A 26,843-nucleotide genomic window follows, 5' to 3' on the forward strand; every position below is an offset into this window, starting at 1 on the left:
GATATTCCTTTATCCGCGCGCGTAGCGTGAAATTAACGTGATCGCACTATCGCAAACGCTATTTCGACGTATAAACGAGGATCAGGAATAGCCCAAGAGAGCGAGAAAGAGAAAATCTCCGACGTGGTCAAAGATAATGTATTCAACAGAGATAGATTGGCCGACCAATCGGTCCTAGGGTTGCCCCACTGCAACCAGCTCCGACCATTGCCTACCAAGTTTACTCCCATCCACGACCGCTGCGCGAACGCCACGCCGAGCCGTTCCGGTTCCGGGCGAGTCGCGGCTCGAGCAACGGAGGGCACCCGACAAGCTTCCCCCGGCAAAATCAATAGACCAATGGCTACTGGAACGCGTGCGTAATTACCGCTCATGACGGACATTGCCTCTCGCCGGTTTACCCCGGAGACTCTCGCCCCGTAGTGGGGAAAGGTCGCGTATACCCTGCTCTCCCTCGCCGTTCTATCCCTCCCGCAACCCTCTGCCTCCCTTCGTCGGCATCGCTTTTCCGACATCCATGCAACGACCCGCACGGCAGGCATCGAGCGCGGATACGTGCGAGCAGCAATTTAGCCGAATCATTCCTGTCGCATGATTTATCACCGTCAAGCGTGCGACGGTGATAATGGTAGGCTCGTGATAGTGGTCGTAATGGTGGTGGTGGTTGTGGTGGTGGTGGTGGTGGTGGTGGTGGTGGTGGTGGTGGTGATGGTGGTACCGACCCGAATAAGCGACGATGTAAAGTGCGCACGATATATCTAGCATATTCGATGTGTGAATGATTATCGCGGTTATTATCCGTCGGAGGTAATCGCGGTAATTTCTTTTTTTTACATGCCAAACGCGAGATACATCTCGGTGCGCGACATATTTTACTTTCACTTATATTTAACTGAATTTCTTACATGCCACGTCATCTATAATGATTTTTGTGTTAACTTTTTTAACTCTCTCTTACATTCCTCTGCGGAATTTTCGCACACAATCTAGACAGTATCATTCGAAACATTATTATGAAATATATTAAATATATCAAATATTAATGTAGATATATAGTAATAAAATAAACAAACCGCATTTATGCACACATAGGTACATAAGATTGAGAAAAAAATTTCAAGACTTATAGAGACGAGTGCAATGTTTAACATAAAAGTCGAGAAATCTAACTGACATTAGTTTAACTTTGTTAAAGATAAAACTGATTTTTAGCTTAAATAATACAGAGGATACGTTTGCAAGGAATCATTTCTTCTTGTACAATTAAGATAAGATGTAACTAACAATAAAAAAAAGATCATTGAAAAATGAATACCTTGTACAAGATATTTTTGAATCATTATTTACGCAAGATATTTCATATATCTTATTATATATATATTGGAATAAAAGATTATCTCAGTATGTTTCTCGATGATTTTATCTTATTATCATTATATAAATAAAATAGTTAAAGAAGCATATCGATTTGCATACAAAATTGTATGTATATATAGATTTTCATCTTGAGTAATATAATAGACGCCAATGCTAAAAGCATTAAAAATTATAAAGGGATAATAATTATCTTGCTTTTCCTGCTTTATCTAATCCTACCTCATCTTTTGTAGAAAATGTAATTGCATTTTTTTCATATAGCAAAATAAAAAATTTACACGATAAATTAATTTCTTCGTTTTCAGTGGACAAACTCTAATTCTCATTTGATTCTCTCATTCTATCCCTGTTTCGAGAACAATAAAATTAATATGCTGCAGCAATAATTAATAGTTGTTTTCACCACATGCCTGACTCGTTATTTTTTTACGCGACACACGATCGCATATATTCAGACGCACGAATAATAACAGTCACAAATGTTTTGCGACATTGTAACAATGTAGCATATGTTACGTTAATTCGCGGTGAGTAATCGCGCGGCTTGTAATTTGTCGGAGCTACACGTGGTGTCCGATGATTTTCCTTCTTTTGTTCTTTGTTGTTTGAACGTAATGATTAAACGATTCTGCAAACTTGAATAACGTAACGCGAAGCAACGGAAAAATAAAAGCATCAGATGTTATATTAGTCTTTGCGAATTAATGATTCGTTTAAATGAATTGCTCATTCGTCGCTATCAAAAAACTATAATAATGTCGTAAAACAGCTCTGTCTCCTGTGTGTTTGAATAACTTCATTTCCTAATCCGACAGTTGGGGTACCAAAAATTGATTTATTCAGCTGTCTAGATAACATAATCATTAATACGTAATATTCGTGCGACTTATCGAACAAGCGTTTGACTTATGATGTATTTATTTCTAAGAAACATAAATATTTGATATCTATCAAGACATATTGCTATAATTGCATTAAGATCATACTAACTATAAAACTGTTATTAGAAAAGTATCTGTATTAACTAAATGTCCAAATTATTCTACAGTAATATAGTTATTATCGCAATTATTTAACAAAATTGCGTAAACAACATCTGGTTACAATTTCTGGTTATAATAAAGCCGAAATTTTTTCAAGTCCAATATTATCAAGGAAAAAAATTCTTCTGATTTTACGATAGATCTGAAATCTGTCGAAAGATATAATGCATTGCACTGTTAATTGACATTTGAGAAAATCTCATTATTCGAGAGAAAAGAAAAGAGAAAACCATAAGAGAACGAGTTGATACATCATGTATGCTTGCTATATTTTCGTCGAAATAATAATAAAATGTTTTCATGAAATTTCTTTAAATATATTTGTTTATTTTTTATTTCTGCATCGTTTATTAAGCATGAAATTACGACGGTATTTTGATCGTTAAAGATATTAAACGTCAAAATAAAATATTTAAAAAAAAACAGAATTAAAAATATTCACGATTATGTTCCAAGATTTATTAAGTAATAAATGAACTGTAATATCAAGAAAATCTATGGAAATATACTCCTCTCTCGTTATCAGAAACCATTATGAAATATTGTTATATTTAATGAGCAGTACAGCGTTTGAAATAATTGTCATTTAAAATTACTATTATGTCAACTTATATATCATCGTCTATTTATATTAACGTTATCTGTACTTGCTCTACTTTATGTTCTCCATTATTAATATAAATATATAGCATGCGTACATAGATACAGTATACATTGAGCATCTCGTTCCCTCTTTCTTTCTTTTCTTCTTTCTCTCCTTTTCTTTTTCTTTATAGCATTTATTACATAACTATTTATAGTATATGCGTCTATATTGAGATTGGGTTAGAGAAATAATATTTTTCTCAAGTAATCGATATATGTATTAATATATGTTTGTGTATATCTCTAACAAATAATGTATACGGCAATAGTGACTAATTTGTCTATATTTTTATCTTAATCAGAAGTATAATAAGGAATAATCTAATTCAAATTAATAAAATTTTAAAAATTATAAAATGAATAACGCGACTTTGTATAAATAGTACATGTATGGATTCTTATCAATATCAATTATCATAGAATATTCTAAAACGACGAGATATCAACACATTAAATAATTCTCTCTTTGATTGATACGGAATCAATTTTTCAATGAAAATATATTAATATATTTCTAATTTTCATATAGATATTAATATTGTTAATTTTCATATTAATATATTAATTAATGATTTTAAAGCTGATACACTTCCATGAATTAAGCTTCAGAAGAAAAACTGAATAAAATTGTATTCTTCTGTTAATTTTAAATAAGCTTAAGAATAGAATTATAATTTAGAAAAGAATTAAAAATTAAAAAATTAATTCCAAAATATTCTAATTATGATTAAAGATATAATTGATGGAGTTTTGGAATATATGTATATACTCTATATATGTATATATTCTATTCTATATATGTACATATTTCCCCCCCTTCTATTAAAACTATAATTAGAACAAAGAAGAGCAATCTTTTGCCTGCTTGAATTGACAACTTTTCAAAGAAGGAAGGTTCACTCCCAAGTACGTTCAACTATACTACGTAAGCCAACGATTGGCTGAATCAAATTTTACTAATAACCGACAATTTACAGACAATCTGGAGAACGACATAAATAGACCTTTCTCGGGAATACTTAGAAAGATAGAAGAACTTCCTTAGATAGTGTACTACGAGTGATTACCTCGTACTCCAGTTTTATTCGCGTGGAAAGGCTAGGCCAGGCTAAGCAAGTGCAACGTTGGTACCGGTACCAATCGCGCACCAATCGGTTATCCCTGAGCCTGCTGTCCAAGTCCGACATCAACGTATACACGATACTAAAATTACATATACGGCAACCCGTGGCAACGGCCGAGGATCGCGACGACGCTTCGCGCCGGTAGCAAAGAAGAGTCAGAAGGTCGCTCTTTAAAAGCGTGGGAGAACGAACAGATCTATGGGCGGCTACCGGATCGCCCAATTGGTGGATCGTCTTGGTAATGGTCGATGGGCGTTGGGTAAGCTCAGATGCGCGGCTTGCTGTGCGCACTTGGCTGACTTTACCCAGGTCTTTTTTTCTCTCTCTCTCTCTCTCTCTCTTTCTGTCTCCCTCCTGGTCTCCATCTTTCTCTTTCTCTTTTTTACCATGCATCCCCACGATACCCGTTCCCCACCACGTTTGTATGCCCATCGACTAGGTCTTTCGCGAGGGTCCCCCCGGTGTTTTTCGCCCCGCGTCCACCCTTTACAATCCTGGTGTAATCAAGTAGCTTCTGATGTCTTCGACCGCCTTCTTCGTATTCATCTCCCTCGTCTTCGCCATCACGCGGCGCCTTAAATCTTGATCTCATCTCTTTTCTCGGTGGGTAGAAGCAGCAGAGGAACTCTTTTGCGGGAAGAAAAGAGGTGGGGGTAAGGCTAGTCTGGGCGCGCTTCGAGAGCAGCGCGGAAGGCAATCTGCTCGAATACGGCGGAGCGCGAGCAGGTTGCCCGCATTACGCGTCGTCCGGATAGAGAAGAGAGGCTTGAAAAGAGAGCAACTGAGAGAGAGTACTGTCTCGATACTCTGCATCACAGCCAGCGGCTTAAATAACGGACTAAAGATGAACTGAAACTGCGATGTACGAGTTTTTCATTTCGCCCTCACTGGGACACGAAGAAGACAGTTGGATCGCGTGACAAGAAAAGTAGTGCATGGTGGAAAAACGACGAAAAAAAAGACGAGAGCAAGAAGAAAGAGAAGAGTAATCGCTCTCTCTCTCTCTCTTTCTCTCTGCTGGAAGAATTTTTTTTATATTCCCTGTTACATCCAGAGGAATGCCCTCGAATGCGTGAAAATTTGCGCGAGGGATAAACAAATCTCGCGATAACTCGTGTGTGCATCGTGGAAGAAAAACGATCTCGCAGTGAACAGGTAAGAAGAGGAGGAGAGGGAATCGGGAATCGCGTATACGAAGTGACCAGGCAAGTCGCACGTCACATTAAATCTTGATCTCACCTCGGCGAGTAGAGGCGAGTCCCTCCCGGTTGCGGGAGGGAAACAGTGGGGGTAAGGCTAGTCTGGATGAGCTTCGAAACCCCGAGCGGAAGGCAATCCGCTCGAATCCAACGGAGCGCGAGCAAGTTACCCCGGTGACGTAGTCCTCGTTGCCTGTCATTGGAGAAGGTAGTCCCTTATAGGCGGAAGAAGCGAGAAGGCAATCGACACGCGAAAAAGAGCACGTAGAGGGGAAGAAGAGGAGGAGGAAGAGAAAGAGAGGACGTGGTCACGAGCTTCGTCGAGAAGGCGCTTGCGCTCCAACATTCCGCGCCTTCGGCTCCTCGACTAGGCTCGAGTATCGCGACGACGTAAAAGCTCGCGTCGCGATGCTTCGTGATCGTCATCGGCGAGCAGACAAGAAATCCGTTAATTAGATCTGTAAAACTCGTGTGTGTCACGTGACAAGTCGCGCGAAACATGTCTAGGCAGTCGGAGGATGGTAGCTGACAGTGTTGGTCTCATGGTGTACACGTGACAAGTGAACATTGACGAGGACCAAGTAAAGATTTCGAAGACAAATGGGAACTGCGGTCCTCCGACGAATACGGTGGGAATGTATATCGAACTTGGATACAGTCATCTTTCATCGTGTCTACGTGCGTGCGAAAATAGAAGAGGAACATAACAAGTTCGACGATCGCGCGATTGACAGATGACTGAAAAATCGTATTACTAACTTTTACCGTATAACTTTACCGCGAAAATCGAAAAATGTCCGTGCAACGGTATCATCCGACGTATAATGAGAGGCGCGAATATCTTTAGCCGTTTACTCCGAGGGCGAAAACTCCCGGACGACACGTTAACTTGCGGCCGAGGACATTTGTCAACGTTTCGATCGCTCGTTGAATCGACGGGGGAAGAATCGACGCAAAAAATCTGTTGGATGCGAAGATAGACGTGGTACATAAGCAGAGCTGGAGGAAGAAGAAGCAAGGGAGAGAGAGGAGGAGCCGTTGCGCTGAACGTGGAGGGGGCGGAGGTGAGATCGTCTGGTGATGATGATCGGTGGCGGCGTCGCGACCCCTCCTGGTACTGCCAAGTCGGCTGCTGCGATCGACAGCGAAATGGTGCAGGTCGACGGCATTGGCAGTGGTAGTGTCAGTGGCAGTGCTAGTGGTAGTGGTAGCCCTGCGACGGGCGCGACCACCACGCGACTCGCAAACAGCAGTAACAGCAACAATAACAATAGCAGCAACAACAACAATAACGGAGAAATTAGCAATAACAACAACAACAATAATGATGGACACGGGGTCGCGAATTGCGCCGGCAACACAACCACTTCGGGGCCAAACGACAAGTTTTGCTGTCAGGACGAGGATGTTCCCATCAGCACCGGTGTCGCTCGACCTTGGGAACCACCGTCACCGACCTTCTCTCAAACGAGATCGCATTTGCTGCAGATCCATCCACCGCATCATCATCAACATCCGGCGGCACATCATCATCAGCAGATGAATGTACCGGTCTCTTTAATCGATGGTAAGTAGAAATATTCAGATACTCGTAAAACTCGAATCAAATCGGATTATCATCTCCCCCCGAGTCTCATTCTTCACAAGTCTCTTTCTTTTGTCGAGGTTTTCTCGCACGGTAGCTCAGTTAACCGATTTGCAGTCATTAAATAAATAATCGTTTAAAACAGCCACCGTGTATGTTCGATATATGCGTGCAAATATTATTCCATTAATCGTTTGATAACAAAGAAGATATTCGGGTGCATCGAACTCGCGAAAATAATTTCTTTACACGCTGAACGTGCGAAATAAATCATGATATAATCAAATATTTTCATCCAATTGTACGATTTCTCATGCACTTTGTCATAATAAATATGTTTGCTATAGATTAAATTAATTTAATTAATTAAAACAAGTTCTGACACTTACTAAAAAACGATCGCGTCTGTTATAAAAACATTTTGTACGTTTCCATACTCATCGGTTTAATATCTTCTTCCAGTTTTGGATACTAACAATAAGTAAAAGAAGATAAACCGAACGCGCGTGTGTAAGCAATGAAGAGCCAATTAATTCCGTTTGCCGCAATAAATCGATAATTACGGAATACGTCATACGCAGCGTCACTATATATTTACAATCGTCTTCCGTGCATTTTATTACAATAAAATTGCACGATGATGTTATTCAAATTTAAGATCGTTGTTTAACAGACCTCATCCGAACACCTGAGTACACTTTCGAGACTATCGAAGGTAGAAACAATAATCGTCGAAATAATAAGTACATGGAAACGGCGAGAGTTCTGTGAAATTAATGAGAGTAACGTAATCTTTCTGATAACATGGATATTATCAAGTTTTCTTCGAATGATATTGATTTTTAATACAAATCTTGAGTTTTTTTTACCGAAAAATAATATTGAAATAAACTAAATTCTGAAAATAGATGTTTTTTTATTAATTATATTTTTATTTTAATTATTTTATTATATATACCATATTATTAATTAGAAGTTATATGATATCGTTATATTTTGACTTGTATCATTAAGTATTATCTTTTTTGTGTCATTAAGTATTATCTTTTTTATCTTTAGTAATTAAAGACAATCTAATAAAGTCAATAAAATGAATTAAAAATGTGAATTGAATCAGGCTTCTTATTTGCATTTAAAAATCGGAAGAGTGAAAAATCATCTTCATTATGCAACTTAATAAACATTTAATCTTATACATTTCTGATAGCGTGAGTTAAACATGCGCGACGATAAATGAATGTATATCGATTATATCTACTTCTCGATGAGAGATAACCAAATAACTAATTGAATTATGAATCGCCTCACGATCTTTCACCGCGCGAACCTCTCGATACAGGATGGCAACCGCAATTAACGTCGAACACCTGTACAACCGAGCACCTGTACAGGGCTCGTCTGCCAACTAACAATAATTGGACCATTTCACGCTTCTGAAAACACATAAAAATCTCGGAAAGGATAAGCTTTTTTAATCGCAACTAATGAAATTTTAACTGTAACTATACGAATTAATGAAATTTTAATCACAACTATGAAACGGATAATAATTATCTAATAATTACAATCAAGTTCAAAATAAATAATTTTTTTAACAAGGAAGAAGAAAATTCGCCCACGGTTCTTAATTAATTCGTTCCGATTTTATTTGTGTATATTAGAGCCTTCTACTTTTAATTTTGCATAATAATTAATTTGATTTAAAAATTTTAGTAGCACACAGTAAATCGTAGAAAGAACGCGACATTCCTGTTTCAAGAATTCAGAATCACCATGATATTGATTGTCATGTCTAAAACGTGCATAATAAACAAGTCGATCCAATACTAGTTCCTAAATAGGTATCCTACGATATCGGGTCAACACACTCTCACACACTATATCAACCATATGAACCGGGAAAGAAAGTTCTTTTTTAGATCTTCTTTTAGAATCATTCTGTTTACTCGTTTGCTCGTTATCAACGACCGACCGCATCGTCACTTTTCGATTGCTAATTAAGTTGTCAAAAGACGCGATTGTACTTGTACCTGTACAATCAAATTTATTTTTGCCTATATCATTTCGTGTAAACATAATAACTGCAACGCGCAAATATCAGAAAAAAATGCTCGCACAAAGTGCATGTTAACTTTCACGTTATCATAGTATAATGATTGAATGTTTATTTTGCGAACGAATTATGAATGTTTAATTGCATAATAAAGATGATTTTTCACTCTTTCGATCTTTAAATGCAAATAACAAGTCTGATTCAATCCGTATTTTTTATTTATTTTATTTATTTTATTAATATTATTTTTATTAGATCGTGTTTAATAACTAAAGATAGAAAATAATACTCGGGTCTTGAACGTGAAATTGCTAATAAAAAAGAATAATAATAATAAAATAATAAATAATAATAATAAAATCACAAAAATAATAATAAAATAAAAAAGAGACGCATGATTAAGAGTAGCGACGACTTTGCTACTTCATCTCGGAGATACGTGACATATATATTTAACTATCACACATTTTCATACATTTTTTTATGGTTTATGCTTGCCAGACTTGTTGATTGCTTCTTTCTCGAAGTATCAACTCGCAAAATCATTGATACTAAAATATAAATATCTCCACAATTGGGAGTAGCGCCTATGATTTCGATGTCGGAAATCTTTTCGTTAACACTTGCCGAGATGTAATACGGAGATTCTCAATGTCGCACCGCACTTGTTTTGAAACCGGTTTCAATGCGTTTGCAATACAGTATCTCTCTAAGGTTCGGCGGAAGTATTATTCTTGTTTAACGTTCAATATTCGTCGGTCCCGCGAGTACTCATCTCGATTCTTACGTTTGCGGAATACTTCGTTTCAGAAACACGAGATTTTATGACTATATGCAGACAGTTTTGAGGCTTACCATGTAAGCAGTAAATGTCTTCGCGAACGAGTGAAGAGGAAAAGATAAGAACACCGAGAAGATCCTCTTCTGATTATTGTCCTATCCTAATCGTACAATCGTGTAAAAAAGCATACTAATATGAAATAATAAATTATATCTTTTCTTGATCACATGTAACATTCATCAAAATTAAATTCAATATTCTATTTGTCTTATGTATGTATTAAATTTTGAACTCGATTGATGCTTTTAAATTAATCTAATGGTAATAATTCCAAATAAAAAAAAATCTGTAACAAATTCAATGTGGCAGATAAAAAGCGCAGCTCTTGCTAATTCAGTTTAAGAACTTTGTACGAGTTCTCTTATTCTCTATTACTTGAATAAGCATAAGATACAGCGGAATTTTATAATCGCATTCAGAATTTTAGAATGAATAATACTTCGAGATTAATAACTGTCTAACGCGTACTTGCACTTTGTTGTAGTTTCGGCGATCAATCGTTAAAATTGTCGACAAAGAGATATATTAATTATACATGAAATATTTTAATGAATGTTAAATTATAACTTCATCGTAAAATGTAATCAATTTTTCACAATATACGTGCTTTAAGACATTAAATTTATGTTCGTCGATACTTTTAAATTTACGATCAAATAATTGGCACTTATAGTTTTTAATTGCAATAACGCGTCGATGCAGGTCAGTTGCGTAAAAACAACGGCTCACCTATTTCATATAAAAGTGTCTCAACCTACGATAAAATTGATCAAAGAATTTTAAGATACGAATATAGACCAACGATGCGTGACTTTTATGAATAAATGCGGAGCAATTAGATACTATTACGGTGACGCGCAACACATAATACAATCCTTCGAGATTTTATGATTATACCTTAGATTATGTTTATGGCAAGTGCCAAGAAATAGATATCTTCATCTGCAAATGAATTTTTCCCTCCCGATTTCTCGAGTACCATCTCGTCTCTCATGGAGACCGCCGCTAATCATCAAGTTATTACGTAAAATAATCACCTATAGTTATTGTATATGTATCAATTATCGGCTATCGTGTAGAGCTTGCTCTTAACATGATATTCATAACACATTTTTTCTTTACCAGACATTACCTTCGAATGGAAAGAATTGATATGACCTTCAATGAATATGTATTTTATTTTGCGCGTATATGACTCATAAATCGTCTTAATTTTATTTGCAAGATTTTACGTAAACGTTTATTCTGTCATGTAATGTAAAATTATTATTACGGTAAAAATTATCTATAAAGATAGACACACATATAATATACATATAAAGTTACGTTAATATAGATCTTTCGTCTAATATAGATTATTTTTGTCTAATATAGATCATATCTTATTTTCAATTTTTATTCGCGACTGTTTAATATTTTTTTTTCTTTTCATTCCATACAAAAAAATTGATTGTCTGTACTTATTCATTTGTTTCGTAACATTTTTTTGAGTGATTTAATTCTTATTTGCGCGCTTCTTACAAACAAATTGATTTAAGAAGGATTGACTTAATTCGCGCACCGTCAGTAAATACTCGCGACACGGTGTTTTACTTGAAACCATCTCGGCCCAGATAAAGTCCCCATTCATCGGAAGCGAACGAGTTGCCTTGTCCGCAGAAAGAGAATCGGCTTTCCTAGTTTTTTCTATCTATTATCTATTACCCCGTGTCGAGCGATCGGTCTTTACCGGCGGCGATTTCAAATATACGGACGAATATACCGCGAGAATTGATGCCAGAACTCGCGCTCGGAACCGGTTCTCGTTTGGTGTCGATGCAACGACGGGACACATTTCTTTCTGTGTATCGGCTACTTTCGTTTTCACGACACCTCCGATCGCTTTGACACGAAACGAGCGCGGAATGCGCGCCCGATGTGCCATTTAGGCGGATGAAACGGATGCGAGACTCGCAGAATTCCCGTAAATATTCGAGCAATCGCCGCGAACAAGATTCCTCAGTGAATATATATAAGTTTGGTGGCTTTTCAGTCTTGCAATGAATCTCCCGGGAATTTTGCAAATATAATTGCAACGACTTTATTTCTAATTTAATCATCATGATTTGTATTAGATCTGTAGGACTTTTTAATCATTAATGTAAAAAGTGCTTTAAAAACACTGTATATTTTTTTAGTTATTTTGACAAGTTTTGAAATAATTTTTTCTTAAATGAAGTAAAATTAAAATAATAAATCGAAAAAGCTCTGATATATAAATACAAATTTAGATATAAAAAGAGTTAATAGGAGTCAGGCACAGATATTAGCTGCACCAAAATTATTTTTAAATTCCTCTTATTTTGACAAGAAATTTAAAAATAATTGTATATCTATACCTGGCTCCTACTAGCCCTTTTTTTATCTGAATTTATAGTAGAATTGCTTTAGAAGATAATAAAACTTTAAAAGATCTCTAAAAGAAGATAACAAAATAATATAAGTCTAACGTACAATTAAAAAACGAATAATAAACATCTAATAATGTTATAATAATCGTGTGCAAAAAATATCAATTATCCTCCTCCAAATTACAGCAAATTAACTAAATTCTGGTTTCCGATAAGTATTGGTCATTGGTAATTAGCTGCATTAACGTCGTAAATTCTGCAGAAAATGGCCGCTCGATCGTATGTATAGCAAATTACAAACAATCTGCATAAGATGCCTTATGCGAAATTAATTGGTAATCCGCTCAACTCATAAAGGAATTAATTAAACATCCTCACTATGTAAATGAACGTATTTGCACCCGGTCGCCACCCGTTAAAACCAATTAAAACAACGCGATACAAATGAGTATGAACCTGTTTTCTGCCGATACACAGGATTTTAATTTCACCCAAAGATCCTTCCTACCGATCGTTTGGTCTCTTTATAAGGGATGAAAAGTAATTTGCGTTCGCCGTTTGCAAATGACAGTTACTTCACGCTCTTAATATTGCCGTATCGTTCGATCGTACATAAATTGCGACGAGCCACGTTAAACGTCATTAAGATTAGTCGACAGCGCGATTATGAAGAAGCCAAGCCAGCAAATAAGTACATCATAATTTTGATCGCACTACGGGTATGATAATTAACATTCTATCTCACATTTATAATTCATATTATCCTTAAGCTCGCATCGATTTACACTTAAATCTTGGTTTCATTTTACCATGATTTTACTGGATGCTGTATAATTACACACAGTTTCTCTTTTAAGATTACTTTCTATCAATCTTCTATTAACATAGATATACGTAATCACACGCTCGTCCTAAACACTCGACTAAACGCTCGATTACTCGAAATTAAGTAGATAATTAAGTCTCCAGTTTGACAGTCGAGATTAAGTCAACGAATAATCCTTAATATTGTCGCGTATCAAATCATTATCATTCCCCGAATTTTACTCCTACAATTTTCAACTGCAATTTTGTCACATTTATGCATTCTAAAGAATTTAATCCCTCTCTAAAAAAAAGGTATGTTAAGTCGATTCTCGTAAGTATTGTTGCCTCTTTTCCGCGATGCTGATTGACTGTCTCGATTTGCGTTGTGCGTTATATTCTTAGTATCGAGAAGCTGTCATCGTAAGGGTTAGCAGTTTGACAGTTTGTTTAAAATAAAATAAAATAAAATAATATGTTTTAAATAATATGTTATAATACTTTAAACTCGATTAATATTTTTGACAGTTATCGGCTGATTTCTGTCAAAAAATATTAATAGAATTTAAAGTATTATAACATATTATTTACAACTTATTACTACATATTTTAATATTTTCAACATATTATTATTTTAAAATTTAATTAGCAGGTTAACGCTTTATTAATATCTTTTGACAGAAATCAGCTGATTATAGCGTTAATTTGCTAATTAAGTTTTAAAATAATAATATGTTAAAAATATTGAAATAGTAATAAGTTGTAAATAATATGTTATAATATACCTTATCCGCGATTAATATTTTTTGACAGAAATCAGCTGATAACTATCAAAAAAAATTAATCGAGTTTAAAATATTATATATAACATTATTTAATTTCGTATAAAACACATTATTTTATTTTATTATATTTTGAACAAACTGTTAAACTACTAACTCTAGCAATGACAGCCTCTCGATGCTACGAATATAACGCACAATGCGAATCGAAACAGTCAATCAGTATCGCGAAAAAGATGCAACAATACTTACGAGAATCGACTTAACATGCTTTTTTAGAAAGGGATGTTATAATATATTAAATTCGATTAATATTTTTGACAATTATCAGCTGATTTTTGCCAAAAAATATTAATCGCGAATAAGATATTATAACATATTTAAAATATATTAATATTTTAATATTTTCAACATATCGTATATACATATATGTATATAATAATATACATCCCCATTAGCGCTATTAAAATGTTATAAAATAAATTTCTCACTCACCGATACGTGCAATAGCTGAGTTGTAGTACAGCACACATTGATCTGAAAACAAAATATTCAAATTATGTATATACATATGTGTGTGTCGAATATTTCATAAACAGTTTTAAAAAAATGCAGTTTAGAAAAAATGTTTTTATTTCGCATACCTCGCAGTTGCCCCGCTGTCGCCCGATGCCTCCCCGAGCCTCCTCCTCCTCTCTTGGTCCTTCGTAGCACTCGTGACACTCGCGAAAACACAAATAATTACGATTGTCCGACACTTTACGCGGTACTCCCGACACGCAAAACTTTACACGGCACTCCCGACGCGCGACATTTTACACGGCACTCCCGACACGACGCGTCAATCGCCATGCTATCTGTAACAAATAAAATACATACATATTAGAATAATCTTATTATTTCGCATTATAACATATACAATATAAATATTCAAACTAGAATTAACGATAAATATATCCACGGATCGCAACACATTCGCGCGCGCGACAACAGATAGTTGGGTTATGTTGGCAAGAGATTTTGCATCCAATTTTTCGCGAAATATGCGTTTCGAACAATCACGCCTACATATTAACGTTGAAATTATGATATGCGATTGATAAATATTACAATACAAAGGTTAGAAATCGTTTCTAATGATTATGCTTACTAATTAATCACAGCGGGACGCAGGTCCAACTACCTGATACTCGCGGCGTTTCGGTAATGGCCGAGGCTACAAACATCGGCAACTTCACTCTAATAGCGCGCGCGCGATACTATATACACGACTTAATATTAATAATTAATTAAAACTCGAAAGAGATTCGTTCGAAAAGATATAGCTGTAAAAGATATAGAAAGAAAACATATTAATCGAGAATAAGGTATTATAACATATTATTTACAACATATTACTATTTTATAACTTTTACCATATTATTATTTTAATATTTAATTAGCAAATTTTAACATACACAATATAAATATAAATATGTAAGCTAGAATATTTAATTAGCAAATTTTTGCTTCATTAATATTTTTTGACAGAAATCAGATTAAAGCGTTAATTTGCTAATTAATTTTTAAAATAATAATATGGTAAAAAATTAAATTTTAATATAATATGTTAAAAAATTAAAATAGTAATATGTTTGTAAATAATATATTATAATATCTTATTCTCGATTAAATATTTTTGGACAGAAATCAGCTGATAACTGTCAAAAATCGTGTTTAAAGTATTGTAACATATTATTTAAAACATTCTGTTTTAACATAAAATCGAAGAATGGCGCGCGCGTACCGCGCGCTTATATTGTTCTAGTTGATATAAAAAATATGAATTTCTACCTTGTACCTCAAACATATAATAAAGGAATATTCTCGCTAAAAAATATAGAAGTTTAAAAGAGAAACTTCGACAAAACTATAATTAAAAAAAAAAGATCAGACCGCTTGAAGTATCATAATAGATGTGAAATTGAAAATTGATATCGAAAATAGAAAAAAAATTCGATTCGAGGTTGTTTGAAAAAAACCGTGAAAGTTATTCTGTAATTTCACAAGGAAGATCTAATTCGTGCGCATTCTTTTGAAACAATATGAGAATCTTCGCTGACCTGAACGGATTCATATATCCATACAACTATAGCCGTGTCTAATAAACGAAACTCGAACATCTTTATGAGTATCAACAAGCAGTATGGCAAACACACGTACCTACATATTAACTCTAAATATCTACTATAAATACCTATTAAATAAATATCAGTCAAGTATGACTAATATTAGTCAAGTATATTAATATGAAATAAACAATGAATAAAAATAATTATTTTTTATTTTTAAAATTACTTTTAAACGCCGATTAGCTTCTATTGATTGACACATCAATAACAATATAAGGACAAGAATGATTATCGACTGCTGAAGGCAAAATCGATAAACGCTGGGAATTAAACTTCTTTAGTAATATGACACGATATATTGCTATAAAAAATGTAAAAACAGTGAAAGACAATTCCGATATACATGAACGGTCGAGTGTCTTTATATCTTCGAGTTCTCCTAAAAGTGTGCGAATATAAATTATTAATCACACTTTGCGAGTGACAGGTGTTCTGACTGCGCTTTCAATATTCTGAAAGATGGCATGAATAACGGGACCACGAGATCACTTGCAGCAGTTTAAAAATTAATGCGCCTGAACGTGAAGATATTTAACCGTAACCATTTCCATCATAGCGATTACGCAGGTGATTGTTAATTTAACGGAGCATTCAACTAACTTCAAAGATCGCAAAGATCTTTGCGAAAAAATTCCCGATTACTTCGAACCGTAAAATCATCGTTCGAATCTCGTTAACTTGTTTACGGTTATATGTAGTCAACAATATAAAAATGTGATAAAATATTATGTGACTCTTAAAAATAAGCCAACATTTTGTCTCTCCAAACAATTAATTACTCAGCATTATAACTTTATTGTTATGCGTAGCACAAATTAAAAAATTAAAATTAATAAAATTTTTCTCTGATTACAGGCGTAAACTTGCAAAATTGCACGGCGGGTCCGTTTGCGAGTGGAAATAATGGCGGCGCATCGCGGCAACGTCTAATCGAATTGTCACACGGATTAGGAGCACTAAGGCACTATAATGATCTCGCCAATCATGTGTTGTCCTTAAATCAGCAGGGCGCCGTCGTCACGAAACTTTTAGGTGAGTCTTAATTTCGTCAAGCGTATTTTTACGATTTTTCGCGAAGCAAGTTTGCTTAAAAAAAAATCGCGTTTTATATATATACACGATATATATACGTTCAATATCACACACCGAGTTGTGCGTTTCTCGTTGATGATATAAGAATATGCAAATTATTGAGTGACATTCTGAACACGAGAGCTTACGTAGGAGAACTACTCCGTTGACATATCGCCATTATGTCGTCAGCCCTATGCCTATCTAGCGCCGTACGCATTATGTACGTACGTAATTTTGATGCAAAGTCAGGGTAGAAATCATTTATATATTTCTATATCTCGGAAATATCATCGACCCCTTCAGAGAATAAAAAAAGAAATAGAACATGTGCAAAGGTAATTTCTAAAGATGGAAATTATTAAATTGATGTACAAAAGAGGTTTATCATATTTATCGAAATGTATAAAAATTTTAAGCATTTTTATTGTAAAAATAGTGACCGTATTTTTTTCTTTCATATACGTAGACAAAATATAGATAGACACATATAAATATATATTATCTTCTCATTTAAAACAAAAAACTTTCTTAAATTTTTTTTCGCTTGAAAATACTTGAGAGAATTAATAAGTTTGTTTAAACTTTTTATTTTGCATCAATCTACCTAATATGTACAGAAAAAAATATTAGCCACTATATCTAAATTTTAGCTATATTTATAATTAACCTTTTTAATTATAATTTAACGGAGAATTTCCCATTAAACTGTGTGTGTAGCTTAAAAATATTAACTAGCATAACTAAAATTTAGACATGATAACTAAATTTCAGATGTAATATAGAGACTTAAAATTTAGCTATAGTGTTAATATTTTTTCCCGTGTACATACATATATTTAATATCTTTCTCTGCGGTTCTTTTGGCAGCAACCACCACCGACCTCAAACGCGTTAATATCTCGGGCGTTTTCGCGTAAAGAACAAAGAACGCAACACTAAATGCATTCGTGGAGCACGGTTGGATGTAATGAACGTCGTGAAGGGCGGAATCGACCGCCCGAAGCTCGTTAGCTCGCGAAAATTAATGCGTAATAACCGCTTCTTTCACACGAATTTTTTGTAAACTTCGGCACCTCGGCAACACAAATAATTCATCAATTTCACCGCAATCATTAACTCCTCTGCATTCCAGCAGATTTCTTAATCTGATAAACTTTAACTCTCGCGTCTTTATGACTTCTTTTTATAGAGTATATTATATATTTTTCGTAATATTATATTATAATATTATTCTAAAATATTATATAATATTATATAATATTATATAGGTATTCTAATATTCTAATATTATATTATTATACATACAGTGTAGTGTTACACATACTATATGGTAGACTTCGAAAAGTTATTCCATGCCACTCTTTTCTTTATAACTATGAAATGCAGTAAAAATTTACATCTCATTTACAACACGACTGTCTAATCGCACAACAAATCATGCCCTACGCTTTCCGGCATTCGCGCTTCTCATGGCGTTGTACTGCTTCGTATCTATTTTGTGTCTTGGACCGCCATACTTCGAGATATTGCGCTTTCGCCGAGACGGGCACGCGAATGCGATCTTGCACGCGAGAATTTACGGTGAAACTCGCGGAAATTCAGGCTCCGAACGAGATCGGGAATCATCCGCAGGAAACCGCATCGCGTTCGAGGAAAGACCAGAAAGACGAGAAAGCCAAGAAAGATATCAAAGAAGAAGCAGAGAGAGACAAAGAGAGAGAAGGATTCGCGCGCCGGAAGAAGCAAATAAAAAAAAAAAAAAAAAAAAAGTGAGCCACCAAGCATCTCCGTGAAATGTCGGGGAAGAGTTTCTCTCTTTCTCGTAGACCTGCCTGTTATCTCGCACGATCCTCGTTAACTTTACGAGCCGCTCGTAAAAATACCGTTTGGGGCCTGTTCTCTCGCGGCGCGCCGGTAATGTCTTCATCCCGTTGGATACGGATTCCTTAAGGCATTTCGGGATGAGTATATAATGTACCGTAATCGTGGTCAGCCAATTACTTAAACGAACGCAACAAACAATTAATTCCCTCGAATTTCCGGCGAGAGTCAACTATATAATTATAGGTACTCCGATTTGTGTCTCTTTTGCTCGAGAGAAAAAAGTACAAGAGATGTGTGTGAATATTATATTATTATTATATTATATCTTTTTTTATGAGCTAAAAATATTCGATTATATCGATTTTCGTCTCTTTAGAAGCTGCAATTTCAGCTCCTATATAAATCGCGTCGAGAATCGGTTCAAGAATAAGTTAATACACGTGGTTTCAATGGTTCTAAAATTTTCTCAAACACGTTATAACAAGCCTGACATGTCACTATCGCGGTTATTTGGATAACTGGACGACGACGAAGAGGACAATGCCGGAGGCGTTCCGGCTGTTTGCTCGTAGTTTCTATCGCAACGCTTTTCATACACGACCGCCGTGTAATTACGCTAATCCCTCATTATCAATTCATAAAAGAGATCACGTCGCTCTCCGCTGAACGCACGCATGCGACCCGCTGAATGCGCTCTTCTCGCCCCGTAACAACGCCCTGTAACCACACACACATACAGGACCCGACGTTCAAGTAACATAACCGGCTGACGAAATTGGCTTCGTGCAGTTTCTTTTATTAAAAACGGCGATTCGCGCGATGCGCTCAAAAGTTTTACGTTTTACGCACACATGTATTTTACCTACGTGCAACGCGTGCACAGAAGCAAACCGGGAGCAAACAGCGAGCGAGCAGCGAATAAAGACAGAGAGGAGGTCAGGGATGAGGGAAGAGAATAAAAGAGAGGAAAAGATACGGAAGAGGAAAGACAGAGAGAGAGAGAGAGAGAGAAACACTGAAAGATTAAATGAGGGAAGATGACTGAGATGGCAGGTCGGGGCAAGGAATTTGCTCGCGGCGTGGATACCTATTAGATGGATACATCGTTTATATACCCGGCACGCATTTCACCCGTGGGAGCGCACGCGATACCCTGCCGGGTTTTAGCCGTCATTATTGTTATTAATAATAGTACGTAACGACCGATAATTGCTCAAGTCTGCCTGCGCCTCTGGTTTCCATTACCTCCTCGTGGCCTCTCTCGGCCAGAAAGCCTGACGGACGGATTCTCCTTCGCGTTCCTACCCGAAGACCGGGTGGCCACGACAGAAACGCGAATCACGGATCATGCATGCACGTAGGCGACGTACGCGTCCTTCCACGATGAATTTACGCGTAATTGGGGTCGGAAGGCGAGTCTCTCGATGAGACCCTTTATGCTCGATGGTTGACGTTAATGTTAGCACGCGAACGTGACTTTCGTTTCTTTGTTTCTATTGTGCCCCCCATTCGCGAAAAACAAAAACATCAGACATTATCTTCAACATAAAGTGCTTTTGACTATAAAAATTTGTAAAAAAATGTAATGCAATGCACAATCACTATTGCAGTCTATAGATCATCTCAATACTTATTGTATATAAGCTTAAAGTTGTTATAATTATATTATAGTACAATGTCGTATAATAGTTGCTACGCAATATTAAATAAAGATCCTGTAATTACTACATATAATTAATATAATAATTTTGTTATGTATTATTATAATATGATAATCATTGAAAAGATTAAAAAAATATGATCTTCGCTGCGCGATATTAAACAAAAATATTATCTAATTAATATGTCACAATATATTAATTATATACATATATTACGACATTATAATAATTTATACTTAAAAAAGAAACATTATACAAAAACTATTCATTCTACATCCTTTTCTTTTTTTTTTTTGCTTTGAATCTTATAGATTTTATAAAAAAAATAATAATAAAATTAACTTGTCATTCGGAAAAGAGTATACAGGATGAAGTAAAATTATATTATTATATAAACGTGTATGTGTACTTAAGCGCCTTCGAAATTATTATAATCTAACGCATCAAGAACTGCTGTTGGTTAGAATATTGATTATATTCTACTTGTCTTTTATTTTCACCAACATTTTATTTAACTGCGCAAAATCAATTGTGTGTATAGCTTGTTCATACTTGTATATATAACATGCTCATCGGACTATTGTGCATCTTAGCATTCACTCATAGGTAGTAATTAATTCATTACTAATTGACCGTTGCATTGTTTTCCCCCCTCTCCCAAGGGGTTAGATAATTATATAAATTCAGTTTCTATAGAACATGACAGAGATAGACATGCTTGCTTATGACCTCGCGTTCTCTCTAAATATATTATAATAAATGTTTCTTAACTTTCGCACACAAAAAAAAACTTTCTAGCAAACTATAATTTTTATAAATAAATTTTTTATAAATTGTATAGCCCGATTGAGATCAAAGCGTGCAATGAAACTCTTAAACAGATATTTACGATGCGCGATAATGACACTGAAAATATTCCGGATTCTCGCGAATTAACACGATTACCTACGCGTGCATATAATTTTCTTATATCACGACGTTTATTATGTAAGGTATCCTCATGTTGTCCTAACCGCTGCATCATGAATCCGCCCAGATACGACGATAGGATTGATATCTGTTCGTGTATATGGTAGCACGCAATGTTAGGCATAATATTGCTCCGTGACTTTTGTAATGTATTACCATTTGAATTTTCTTGTATTTTACTATTACGTCATGCAGACAATATCCTTATATATTCATTTAAAAATATTGAAAATATTTTAACGCATCTTTTATGCACGCGGAGCAGTTAATCGAGGCAATCGGATATTTATATGAACGCGCCAAATTATATCTAATAATAATAGTGTTGTAATATATAATATTATAATTATCATTTCGTTCACATCGATCATGTCTGCGAGAGATACGTTCGGATTCCGAGGCATCGCGTGATTTTCGGGAATTACTGCGAGTTTCGTGATTTTTGGCGTGACCGAGCTGCCGAATAGGATGCAAAATATAAATGCACCATGCCGTGGCGCATTTACCAGCGATTTTATCGAGGGCCAAGACTTTTACCAATGCATCCGCGTCCTTGAAACTCGTTTTATCGTGTGTTCCAGGTACCCTGCGCCCGCCGGGTCTGATCGGTGGCAGTAAGCCAAAAGTAGCGACACCGGCTGTCGTCGCCAAAATCGAACAGTATAAAAGGGAGAACCCGACCATCTTTGCCTGGGAAATTCGGGAGAGGCTAATCTCGGAGGGTAAGATAATGATGTCGAATTTTTTTTATCGAGTCGGCTCTTATCCAAAAAAAGATATAATTCAAATATAAATTTAAAACAAATTGAAGTAAATTTATAAATGAGCTAAGCCACGTAAGCGCATAAAGAGCGATTAATGCAAAAAAGAAAAAACGCGACAAAGCATTAGTAATCGCGAAAGCGTAAGCCTAGAGACAAATTGACTAACATTGACATTGACTACGATTTTTCGCAGAACGCGCTTAGTCATAATGTCAAGTCTTCGTCAGCGCGATGCATAAACTAGCGTGTTTCTTACTTAATTATGCTCGTCCTTTGTAAGCCATGCGAATGCAAACCGTCCGTGATTACAGGCACAAGTATGAGTATAACATATAATTTAGAAAGAATTAAGAAACGCGTTTCTGCGACCTTATTGCCTGACATACATACAGTTCTTCGTGCTAACGTGAATCTTATTACAATTACCAGCAAACTTTAAGACATACATATACAGGGTTTCTATAAAATCTGTTGTTACCCTTATATTTCGCAAATGGCTCAAAATTATGAAAAATCGCGAAATACGTGTACGAACGTTTCGAGAGGCTACTAACTTTCTTAAAAGAGTAGCCCCTCGAAACACGTTCGTACACGCGTATTTCGCGGTTTTTCATATTTTTGAGCCGTTTGCGAAATATAAGGGTGACAACAGACTTTATAGAAACCCTGTATATGCCCTTGTTCTAAAGTTTTCGCACAGAAAATTCAACATCATATGTCGTCAAAGAACTTGCATCGCGCTCATAGTATTAACGATAAAGAGGCGAAAAAATTATTTTTTGAACAAAAATTCTGCGCATTTATGAATGAATATTGTTCGCGTTAATGTAATCCGCTGAATAATTTTTACATCGGATAGAATTGCCATTGTTGACCGAGGCGTCGACACCCGCCTGTTCCAGGGGTTTGCAGTAACGCGACCGCGCCGTCGGTCAGCAGCATCAACCGGATACTGCGGAATCGCGCGGCAGAACGCGCGGCCGCGGAATTCGCGCGGGCCGCCGGCTACGGGTTGTACGCGGCCGCCGGCCCGCATCCGTACTTCAACTCGCACCAGCATCCGACGACGAGCCATCATCTGCCGGCGGGTTGGCCGACTCCGGCAGGCGCGGCTGGCCATCCGTGGATGCTGCCGCCTCTCGCGACCGGTATATCTGGTGCCGCCGCGTCCGCGCTGCTTTTGCCACCGTCCCTGAGTCCGGGTGCGGCTGCAGCCGCGGCTGCGGCCGCGTCCGCGTCCGTTGCGGGCAGCTCCGAGCACGCGCTTCACGCCGCCGATGTGATCGCGCGAGGATACTTGCAAGGTAGGACGAAGCGGAAATCGTTTACGCGAATTTTTTTTTTTATTTAGGAGAACGAAAATATTATAATATTTCTTGGTTTCGTGTATGGAAATACTTTCCTATATTTCCCATGTTTTTGATTTTCTATATTTTTAAAGATTTGTTCAAAGTAGATTAGATTTGGAATGATGAAGTGCAATTAAATGCGGATTTGTATATAATTATTGGAGAATAGAAATGAGAAACAATTGTTTATTAATGTTTCTTCAAATTGATTTAAGCTCAATATTCTATCAACAAGATTTTCTTGCTTATGACATTAATATTCGCGCATCGTATAATTAAATAAAAGCTCGCAATTAAAAGTTAAAATTTATGTAATATATATTTTTGATATGAAAAGGATTTGATTTAAAAATATGAAATAATATTTAAATCAAATTATTTTCATATTAACAATATATACACAGAGAGAATTTTCTCTTAGAATTTATCCTCTGAAAATTATATGGTAATCGTGGAATAATATGGTATAGAAAGAATTTCATGAGAATTTCTCTGATTAATATTTATCACAATAAAATAATATCTACATATTACAATAAAATATAAAATATGTTTGATTAATTTTACTATGCAGTTTAGTAAAATTAATCAAACATGTTTTATATTTTATTGTGACAGATATTATTATTTTTATTGTGATAAATATTAATCAGAAAAATTCTCATAAAATTCTTTCCATACCATATTTTGTCCTCGATTACCATGATTTTCAGGGTAAATTTTAAGAGAAAATCCTCTCAGTGTATATATTATAGAAATCAAATTTCCTAATTCTTTAATTACATATTTCGAAGTCACACCGTGATATATTACAAGTTTTGTCGATTCGTCAATAGATAAAGAATATTTTATTTCAAACGGGGTTGTATTCAGAGATACAGCCCATAGAAAGCTTTTATTAAATGTGCGCAGACGGTGACGGGGATGATGGAAGTTTAGATGGTTCGGAACAGCCAAAATTCCGACGCAACCGCACGACTTTCAGCCCGGAACAGCTCGAGGAGCTCGAAAAGGAGTTCGAGAGATCGCATTATCCTTGCGTGTCCACGCGCGAGCGTCTCGCCTCGAAAACGTCACTTTCGGAAGCGCGTGTTCAGGTGAGGCTCCACTACTTGCAGAATATAAAAGATAAAGAACCGACGCGACGACACGCAGAGTCCGGTCCATCCTCGGATCGCGTTTATATTCGACGTTGGGACGGATCCTGCGGAGAAGCTGTCGCGTCGTTCCCGAATTTACCGAATATTATCCGACTTGATCACGAGCGTTCTAACGACCTAACTCGTGACTCTTAGGTTTGGTTTTCCAACAGACGGGCAAAGTGGCGTCGTCACCAGCGCATGAACCTCTTAAAGCGCTCGCCACCACCGCCTCCACCGCCACCGCAGCCGCAGCCGCAGCCGCAGCCGCAGCAGCAACCGCACTCCGCTACGTCCGCTATGGAAATCGGCCAGCGTACATCCGGTTGTTCCATCGCCGGCATGGGCGGCGAAAGTAGCGCGTTTCGCGCGGTTGTCGCCAATTCGGCGACTAGGGACGCGAATCTCGATAGATCCGAGAGGATCGATAGGCTGGACTCGGTAGCGAAGCAACCGGAGAAGAAACCCAGCGCCTTCCGGATGATCAGTCAACTGGTGGGCGACGACTCATCCGGACTCTCGAGACCGACCAGTCCTGTATACGAACGACACGGTTCCGGATTCGGACCTAGACCGGGATCGGCCCACAGGATACGCTACGATCAGAATGAAGACGAGGACGAGGAGATCGATGTACAGGATTCCGACCAGGATACGCCATCGTCGCCGCCGGTTGCCTGGAGGGATCACTGGACTGATCAACAACCGTTGGAATTGACGAAGCACGATCGTTAAATGAGATGTGATATATCATCAGTTCGGACATGAATGAGACATTTTGGAACGAGATCGAGATATCTATCGCGCCGAGTCGATATTTATTTATATGTATCTCAATCGAGATAAATCACGCAAAATCGTGTAATTCTACTAGTGCTCGAAGTGATCGTAAAGTGAATCGATAAGTGAAAAGGTGAAAAGAATTCTTTTGTTTTTATGGTGCTCGGATTATAGTGAGATTAGCTAACCGTGAAATATGTTTGTTGATCCGAAACATCGACGATCGTTCAATTTTCGTACGATAGATCGATAACGTGCTGCATCAACAATGAACTGCATCATTGGCAGATTATCGTCTTGTAACGTCAGATGCACAACAGCGCGTGTACTTATTGTTAGTTATATTCTCTCTTTTTTTTTTATCTTTATTATCGGGCTCGGATCTTCTCTCTATCGGTTGAAATCTTAAACGCCTGTGGAACTACTTATTACAAAAACGGACAATTTCTTACAATTATAATTGCGAGTATATAACTGCTGCGATCTGTATAATATTAAAACGCAACATCATCAGTGTCACTGTAATTATTGTTGTAGATTACGTAGGCAATTTATATGCGTAGCAAAAAGCAAACGCTACTAATTCGCTCAAATCTGCCTGATGTGGAGCTGCTCGTGCGAATCGAAAATAAATTGATATTACGAGCAAAGAGAGTGAGATTGTTCGAGCTCATTCGGAACTAGTCCTAGCGAATCATTATGAATTAGAAGGTGTGCGTTATCTAGATATTTGAAATAGATCTAAGCGAAAACACAGATAATCCTGTATGAAATGTCTGTTAAAATAACGTTTAATAACGTATTTAAATGAATCCTGTTAAAGTAACGTATTTAAATGAATCTTTTTTTTTGTAAATATCCACATATTATATATATCTGACGTCACACAATTCATTCTCTTTTGCAAAAACTCTTCCAAAAATTTCCTTTCCAATTATCTCTTAAAAACAATTTTCGACGATCCATCGAATATATTCGCACAATATAATATATATCATATTGAAATAAATTTACATAAATATACAATGATTTCTATCGAATCAATTTCCTTCCAATCCTAAATTAAATAATGATATAAAAAATAGAATAAATCAAGTATATTTTCGATGCTCAATTACTTAATAATTTAATTCTCTTTCACCTCTGAAAAATTACTTTAATTATAAAGTATGAGAAATTAAAAATAGATAAGCTATTAAAAAATGTGAGCTCTTTTTCCTTCAGTAACTTGGATTTAATCATTGTGTTTGCTTCCCGAACTATACATAT

General features: G+C 36.2%; 1 protein-coding gene across 3 annotated transcripts; it reads left to right on the plus strand.

The window, feature by feature from the left end:
- The first annotated feature begins 302 nt into the window (after window positions 1-302).
- On the plus strand, window positions 303-26,546 carry Eyg (eyegone). Of its 3 annotated transcripts, XM_083044628.1 has the most exons (8): window positions 343-628; window positions 3,904-4,427; window positions 4,801-6,955; window positions 16,870-17,046; window positions 22,124-22,264; window positions 23,209-23,610; window positions 24,568-24,752; window positions 24,951-26,546. In XM_083044628.1, exons 3-8 carry the CDS (start codon window positions 6,469-6,471, stop codon window positions 25,527-25,529), a joined length of 1,971 nt encoding a protein of 656 aa, XP_082900754.1. In that variant the 5' UTR covers window positions 343-628; window positions 3,904-4,427; window positions 4,801-6,468; the 3' UTR covers window positions 25,530-26,546. The 3 variants fall into 3 exon arrangements, with proteins under 3 accessions (XP_082900756.1, XP_082900754.1, XP_082900755.1); XM_083044630.1 differs by lacking the exon at window positions 3,904-4,427 and having other exon boundaries at window positions 303-355; XM_083044629.1 differs by lacking the exons at window positions 343-628; window positions 3,904-4,427 and adding an exon at window positions 722-816.
- The last annotated feature ends 297 nt before the right edge of the window (window positions 26,547-26,843 follow it).

This window comes from Prenolepis imparis, unplaced genomic scaffold (genome assembly GCF_030444845.1).
Source record: "Prenolepis imparis isolate NDT839.2.m4 unplaced genomic scaffold, iyPreImpa1.0 SCAF_8, whole genome shotgun sequence".
In the NCBI taxonomy this organism is placed as follows: domain Eukaryota; kingdom Metazoa; phylum Arthropoda; class Insecta; order Hymenoptera; family Formicidae; genus Prenolepis; species Prenolepis imparis.